This window comes from Crocodylus porosus, unplaced genomic scaffold (genome assembly GCF_001723895.1).
Source record: "Crocodylus porosus isolate Cpor-Errol unplaced genomic scaffold, CroPor_comp1, whole genome shotgun sequence".
NCBI classification, from domain to species: domain Eukaryota; kingdom Metazoa; phylum Chordata; order Crocodylia; family Crocodylidae; genus Crocodylus; species Crocodylus porosus.
Genome location: NW_017728944.1, coordinates 3676848 through 3685432, shown reverse-complemented (window position 1 = coordinate 3685432; position 8585 = coordinate 3676848). Strand labels below are relative to the sequence as shown.

The 8585-nt window shown below is 41.4% G+C and overlaps 1 protein-coding gene across 1 annotated transcript in view; it reads left to right on the top strand.

Annotated features, from left to right (window-relative positions):
* Window positions 1-6124: 6124 nt before the first annotated feature.
* The window catches only part of LOC109320323 (keratin, type I cytoskeletal 13-like), a 7045-nt gene continuing 4584 nt past the window's right edge, over window positions 6125-8585 (top strand). The window contains exons 1-3 of the mRNA XM_019550369.1: window positions 6125-6888; window positions 7897-7979; window positions 8337-8493. Coding sequence (XP_019405914.1) covers window positions 6211-6888; window positions 7897-7979; window positions 8337-8493 — 918 coding nt within the window. The 5' untranslated portion in view covers window positions 6125-6210. The remainder of the gene's footprint in view (window positions 6889-7896; window positions 7980-8336; window positions 8494-8585) is intronic.

Genomic DNA, 8585 nt, shown 5'->3' with positions numbered 1-8585 from the left:
TTCAAAAGAAATACAAAGTTATCCAATTAACTCCCTGTACCATGACTGTCAGAAAGAGCAAACAGTTGTGCTGAATTATTCTTGTTTGCATGAAAGACAGAACCAACAAGTGCAGGTAGAAACAACTGTGATAACATTTCCTTGCAAAGGTCTGCGGCCTAGAAGTTGCTGTCTGATTATCACTGCCTTTAAAAGCATTTTAAGTGGAAAAGAGGTACAAGAATATTAAATAAAATTATATTTTCAGAAGGAATTCTGAACTGGACACACCTCTGTCTGTCTGTCTGTATTGCACCCATCACAATGGTATCTGGGTGTTAGAAGTACCTAAAATACTCCAGTTCTGCCTCTGGCTTCCCACTTTGTTCCAGAATACCTCAGAGCAGAGCTGCAGGTGACAGCTTTTCTTTCTCTCCCAACACGCTGCAAGCAGCTCTCAGGATGACAGATGTAACAGCAGGATGAATTTGCTGTGACTTCGTTCACTCTGCAGTATTCCCATACGGCTTAATGTAAGCCTCTTGAGACTCTTCTTTAAAGTGATGATTGATGTTGCCACCAAAGATGTAATTTCTGGGACTTGTTACTGCATTTTGATTATCTGCAGACTCAGTGAGCAAATTAAAACTCTCCAAAGAATAAATCAAGGACATGAATGGCAAACTTCTGTAGGGAGACAATCTTCTCCTGTTGAATATATTCTGCTGGGGCTCCGCTTCCTTTTCAGCAAACAGGTTAAAACAGTTTATAGTTTGCAGGTAACTGTCAGTGTGAAAGAAACTAAAGTAATGTACAAAGCAGTGCCACGGAAGGTATATTTAAGATGTCGGTCCATGATATTGCTAAACTCGTTGCTGCAATTGTTTTGCCTTCCTTACAAGAATTCAATCAAAGTCAGTCACTATAAACCAATGAATCATTAGCCAGATGAAAAGAATTAATCTGTGTTTAAAAGGTGGGGGCTCTTAGTCTGAGACCAGCCCAATGTCACGCACACGCAAAAACATGAAAGTCCATATATATCATGCAGCAGTTATTTTCATCTTACTTCCTCTTTGCACATCAAAGATCTTAGAGCATTTAATAAATGGTGCCTAATAACTATTATGCAAATTACAAAAGAGAATTACAGCAAGTGACAAGATAAAATCATGTTTAACAAGGTTGCAGAAGCATCACTGAAGCAACACTTACACAAACAATGCTTTACTGGATTGAACACACCCTTCTCACAGAGTACACATGAAGATATTCTCTAGCCCATAGTTTCTCAACCTGTGGTACGCATACCTCTGGGGGTATGCAAGACACAGGCCGGGGGTATGTGAGTACCCCAACACTCTCTCTCTCTTGCCCTCTTTTCCTCTCTCTCTCTCTCCCCTTCCTCCTTTCAAAACTATGGCAAAAAATGTGGTGCTCTGCGCATTGTGCGGCACTTTAAATTCCCCAGTAATAATTTGGTGTGTTGTGCTTTGTGTGGCACTGGGTTCAGCCCTCCAAGCTTTAGCCAACATCTCCTCTAGCCCAGTACATACTTGAGTTATGCACCTCTGGTGGAAAAGGTGGCAACCCTACCCACACCAGATCAGACATCTGTCATATCACTGCCTTATATACACAGCCCTTCTTCCAACATATGGCACACATTAGTCTGTAAATATAAAATCCCCTGGAAAACTGAATGTTGGGGTACTTATTAAATTTTTTAGAAGTTAGGGGGTACTTGCTACTTAAAAGGTTGAGAAACACTGCTTTAGCCAACTTTTGATAAGTATAACAACCTGACAAGGTAAGAAATGGGGTGGGTACATCCTTAAGAAGATCTCTGCACATTGTGACCATCACAGTTGGCCCATGTTTTCCACCTCCAAAACCCAATTGTTTAGCTTTCAAGCAAGAACTTTTTTGCTTTCTCCCATGCTACCCCTCACTTTTGATAGCAGTTCCCTATAAACATCCACAAAGCTACTTTATTGTCCTCCTTCTGATCCCTTCTAAAACTTGTATCATATGACTTATGAAAATATTGCCTGTGGTTTCTGGTGTGCTGAGACTGCTATACATCATTGGATGCGTCAACATGGGACGCTTAACGTGCTGTAGACTGATAGACTGTGCATTACAGTGTCACAGCAAAAACCGTATTGTTAGGCTAATACACAGTAGTATTAGTCTGCTGAGAATTAACTGTCACATACAAAGCATGCAATCATGTTAATGTGCAGTATGGCACCCTACTGCACATTTATTTAGTACTTGATTATATGAATACTAAATCTAATGTGCAGTTGGCACCACACTTTAATGAATGCATAGACGCACCCATACTGACTAACTTCTCATTGTTTTCTTGTTTCCCCGTCTGTATGTATCCACTCTGCTGTCTGTTGTCTCATACGGAGATTGCAAGGTCTTTTGGAGGTAGGGGATACCTTTACACCCTGAGTTTCTACAGAGCTTAGTACAGTTGGGCCTTGGCTCCTGACTTGGGCTCTTCCGTTTCATTTACACATGGTGCCAGAGTAATGGCAATAAATAAATAAAAAAACCCAATGTGTGGGAGATTGTACCACACCACCACTGTTTGTTGTGGAAAAATAGCACGAAGATACAAGTTTTGAAGTCAAAGGCTAGTTTGCAGTCAGGCAGAGGAGAGGTTAACTAGATAACTGGTGAACGTTAAATAGTACTTCTGTGCCTGGTCCAAGGTGCGGTCTGAATATCAAGGATTGGAATTTTCAGGTAATTGCAAAATTGCAAATGTTTTGCTAAAACAGTCAAAGTGCAACTGATGGACCTCTGTTCATGCATACCATAAAGGAGATGTTGACAGGTAGATGGTACTCCAAGTTGGGGAAAGGACATTGAAAGGCCTGATACAAGCCATGGCTTGGATGCAGTCACTGAATACTGTAAAAGCTGTATGGTCTGTATAACTGGCAGTAAAATGGGGCAAAGAGGCTCCAGAACAGCCTTTCAATTGGAGTAGTGAGGGCAGAAAGGTTAAGTAGGTTTAAGATGGATCTTGATGAGCTTCTGAATAAATAGGCTTATATGATGTGGCTGTGTGAGATAGGAGGGATCATGACAGTAAAAGGTCCCCTCCATCTTTAGTCTGAGGTTTTAAGGAAAATAGAAAAGTAATGCCACAAAGACTCTGATTAATTCAGCAATCCCAGTACTGTGGTACATGTGCAGGTGTTCTGAATCTCAGCTGCTGAGAGATTGCTCTGTCAGCTTGTGCACATGTGAGATGAGATGCATCTGAATGGGCTGCAACATTACTAAGATCCTTTCTGGTATAATGAAAATATCCTGCATCTGCAGAATTTGGGTTGGAAATCCCATGAGTATAGGTATTGCTATGAGATTTTCATTGTTTCTGGGTTAGTATCAGACTGGCACCAAAGAGCTCAAGACTGTGTCTAGATGAGCAGCAGTATGCACTTGCAGCAGCACAAGTAGTAGCAACACAAATTTGTGCCACTGTTTTGTACTGTAGCGCATGCCCCTGAGTGAACACTTCGTTGTGGGACACAAAGTGCCCTTGCCCAACTCCTCCTGGCTCCTGCTGTGCTGGAACAGCCAGGACACAAATGGAGCACAGAGATACTCTGGCTGGCATCCAGAGTGTCTCACTGGAGGACCAAGCCTCAGTTTGTTCTGGTGAACGCTATCGTAGCATGCCCTACACTTTTCCCCCTAGTGCTTTTTTTTGCTACCAGGAAATTCCAGTAGCAAATTTTGCCCCTGCGGAGCAAATTTGCAGTGTGGAGCACACTTTCACAGTCCACACATGTGATTTGTGGCGCCACAAAGAGGGCTGTGGCACCACAAGCCACATGCCCCTGCTTGTCTGTATAAGGTCCAAGTGTGCACAATATTAAACATCAAAGAGGTGAAAAACCTTATTTGACAATTTTGGAATGTTTAGTAAGATTGTTTCATTTTATTTGATTTTGTTTTGCAAAACAGTTCGCCCACTTCCCAGAGAGAAAAATGACATAAACAGAAATAGTAACAAGTGGAATAAAAATGAGGCACATGAAATGGACGATTTTGTAAGGCCATCTGGCAGAGGTGGGTGGGAAGGATATTTATAGAAACCTCACCTGTGTCCACTGAATGTGCCTAAACCCTTACAATTGACCAGTTTATGTTGGTGGACTACGGTCCATCCTTTCTGTCCTTCAGGAAATTGCTAAGATAGGAAGGCAAACACTTTCCCTTGCCACAGGGAGGTAAGTTTTCACATTTGTCCCTTAAACCAATGCCTTAGAGAGAGGAAAAGGAAGGTTTGCTCTTTCAGAAACAATATTTTCTGGAGACAGTTTTGGGTAATTTCTTCTGAAATCTTACCAGCAGGAACTGGAAAATTAGATGAGTGTAGCAGTAAACACTTTCAGGAGCATCTTCTATCTCACTCTGGTAAATCTCTGTCTCTCTCCTCCCTTTCCTACACAGGCACAGACAGTCTTTCTCATTCAGGCAACATAAACCATAAACCAGTGAATTCAGGATCCCATTTTAGAGTGAACCACTGCTCCTAATTCGGAAGGTACAGGCTGCCAGCACCTTAGGAACAAAAGCTCATGAAGGTCATTACGAACTCTAAAGCAGACTGGTTTAGACTGGTTATAACTGGTTCTGACTCATTGACAAGAAGGACACCTCTCCAGAGGGTAGCTGACATCTTTTCTTCTCCATGAGATGTCACCCTCAATATAAATGAGGGCTCCTAACAAGTATTCCTGTACAGTGCTTTTTGGGTGTATGTGAGGCAGAGACCAATGACTACTACAGTAATAGCAACTTGTACCTTTCCATTCATAAGAGAACGTGTGCACCAGTATGTACTGAAAAGACTCTCCTGGACTAAGATGAGCTTTTGAACAAAAATAACTCTCTTTTGGGCATTTCCAGTATCCACAGACGGCTCTAGCCTGTATATTGTATCAGCAATAATGCCCAAGTTCCCAGAGCCAACCAGACTGTACTGGCCCCAATTACTATTAAGACCTTTTTAGTTCAGAACTGTGAAGGCTTTTTTTATGCCTAATTTCTTTCCTCAGCCCAGAGTCTTACTCTTTGGCAATGGAAAAGTTCTCTTAGGTCACATCTTGTCCATGCCCTGTAGACAAAAGGGAAATGCTTTACAACCATTCCTCTTCTAGTGTGATCCACAGTCCACTTTTATGTTATGTTTTGCCAGAGGTTCCCAGACCTTTTCATACCAAGCAGCATATTATCAAAAGGGAAGTTGTCCATGGAGACATCAACTCACTCACCACTGCAGAGATTATGACAGTTTCCACTCAAAATCATGCAACAACCAGGTGGCAGCTACATTTACTTTACTTGAAAAGCAGCATTAAGGAAATAGATTATAAGGTGTTAGCTTATCTTGGTGTCCTTGGACAACTGAAAACAAGGAGAAAGAGGAGTCAGCAACTTTTAACCAGCTAGCTCTGGCCAGATCACCAGCAAGTTCTCCTCTCCGATCCACAGAGCACAGTTTGGGAACCCCGACACTATTTTCTTCCAGAGATTATCCCATGGTTTGAAAACCTCCTTATTTTTAGAAGTATTTTGGAGCAAGGGTCCATTATAGGGATATTGGATGGACTTTACTTTTATACCACAGTATCTGAGATCCTTCCATAGTATTTACATCATACTTTTAATTTCTCCACAATATGACACTGAATTTCCCTTAATTCATTTTGATCTTGTGTTTCCCAATACCAGCACCTCATATAAAAAGTGTTTGTCAGGAACAAAATTAATTTAAATAAATTAAGAATAGGTTAAGAACTTGTTGATTCAACAAGCTCTAACTAAAGAATTATTCCTTTTATAATCCAGTGAATCCCTGTATCAACCAGTGTATCTTCCAGACACTTGTTTTCGTTGTTAGTGTGAAGATTTCATCATAAAGAAAAGCTGATGATTCATAAAAAATATTGCTGATATGTAAAGCATCTTTCTTGTATACTGGGATTTCTGGAGGGAAGCTGCCTTTGGGAAATTATTCTTGGCAGAAACAGCAAGACTAGTCAGTCCCATGGGAAGGAGAAACACCCTCCTTGTGACACCCACTGTGTAAGGTATAAATGAAGAACTACAAGGGCAGATAATTTGCAGTCTGATTCCCTATCAAGCTCTGCCTCTTGCTTTTGGGTTTGGGTTGGATAATTAATTACTGTGGCTATGAGTTGTGGAATCAAGAGAACAGTTACTACTGTCTCTAGCTCAGCTAAGAGCAGTGGTGGTAGCTATGGCACTGGTGGAGGTGGTGGGGGAGCAAGGATTTCATCAGTCTCTTCTGGAAAAAGCATCTCTGGAGGGATAGGCAGCAGTAGAGGTTTTTCTGCCAGGAGTTTCGGTGGTGGACGGTGTTATGGAGGAGGGATGAGTTCTGGTAGTTTAGCTGGTGGAAGTTATGGGGGAACTGTAGGACTATGCCATATAGGAAAAGTTGGGTTCAGCAGTGGCAGCTCCTGTGTTGGTGGTGGCCTTGGTGGTGGCTTTGGGGCTGGTGGTGGTTTTGGTGCTGGCGGTGGTGCTGGGGGTGTTGGTGGCTTTGGAGGTCCCATTGATTGTGGTTTTGGTGGTGGCTTTGGTGGTGGCTTTGGTGGAGGCATAGTTCTTGGGGGAGGCTCTGGGGGCCCTGGGGGTGATGGCCTACTTTTCTGCTGTGATGAAAAGATAACCATGCAGAACCTTAATGACCGCCTGGCATCCTACCTGGACAAGGTGAGATGCCTGGAGGAAGAGAATGCTGAACTGGAGTGCAGGATCCGGGACTGGTATGCCAAGCATGGCCACCAAGGTGAGCCAAGGGACTACAGCTGCTACATCAGGGAAATAGAAGATCTTCAAAACCAGGTAGGACCTCCTTTTTTCAACTACTGTAAAGGCTTCTCCATAAGTTTGTATTCAAATCCTGACATTGGTATTCAGAAGCAACATTTCACTGTTTCAGTGCTCTTTGCAGATATATACTAAGAAAACTGCATGTGTAAAACTCTTCATTGCAAGTTAAATGCACTGAAAATGGCTGGGTTTTTTTTTTATGATTAGATTTCTATTAAGGCACAGGGAACAATCTTTGCTTGGTCCTTCTGAAGCAAGTCCTTCTGAATGAAGTTTGTCTCAAGCTGTTTTGATAAATTAATGCTCAAGAAAGAGACTGATGGAGATATTAATTTATTGAGTATGCTATCTGCTTCATTGCACTTAGTGCTGTCATGAGTTTTCCAGAATTTTAGTTTAAAATCTTATTTTTGTTTCAACAAAATGTACACATCCATACAGAATAAAGAACTATTGCTCTTCTAAAAAAAGAAACCTAAAGGATAACATTTTCTGGTTAGCTTTTATTAGTTTTGATTAGGTAATTCCAAATTAGGTTTTAGGCAGTGTAGGGGAGTCAGAGTGCTCAGAAAAGCCAAGTAGCTGGTCATAAGAAACAGGAAATTGGCAATTAGAGCATCTGGACATAACTAATATCCTGAAATGATGAATTCTAAAATGAAAAGTGTGTTCTGTACTTGCAAATTTGAGGCTTGTTATAAATAGTGCTACCCAGCACCCACCTTAATTACAATTTTCTCCGGATCAGAATATTTTTACATATGAATTCATTTCATGTACTGCATTTCACAAACTTGTCTTCGATACTTAACTTGTCTGTACTTACTTCTTGCATGAATGTAAAAAAAATATGTAAAGGGAGTAATATAAATTTATTCCATGCCCCCCAAAAGAAACAGAAAATAAACTGAAAGAAAAATCTGGGCAATGCAACAGTAGCCAAAATTTATGTTGAGACATTGAACCAAAGACAGTGAGTAGCTTGCAGGACTGTAAACTTCATAATCTGTTCTCTTTCAGATTGTGTGTGCCACCGTTGATAACAACAAGATCATTCTGGACACTGATAACAGCCGGATGACCGGTGATGACTTCCGAATGAAGTGAGTGCTTCTCTATTCTATACAAACCCTCATTCTTATTTTCTCTCCTTTCCTCCACATCCTACTCAAACAAGAAATTCTCCAAAGAGGTATTATTAGGAGTTTCAAGCTGGGACAGATGGCATTTTTGCAGGTTTTAACAAATGCACATTATTATTACATTTTAAATATCCACTGGATGACTACTGTATAAATTGGATTCAACATTTAATATTTATTTTAATGAATGCCCTATCATTTATCTCCGCGTGATTCTTAGCAGTCTCTTGGAGATTTATATCTAAGTCCTGGAGGATCCAGGGCAATCTTGGAGGGTTGCCAACCCTAACTTTTTCCTTTTTCTTGCCCATGGTTTAGGTATGAGACTGAGCTGGCCCTTCGCCAGGGTGTGGAGGCTGATATTAATGGTTTACGCCAAGTCCTGGATCAGTTGACTCTCTGCAGATCTGACCTGGAGGCACAGCTTGAAGCCCTGAAGGAGGAGCTGTGCTGTCTGAAGAAGAACCATGAGGAGGTAGGATCCTGCCCTTATCAGGCAGAGAATCATAGTTTCATAGTTTCATAGTTTCTAGGGTCGGAAGGGACCTGAGCAGATCATCTAGTCCG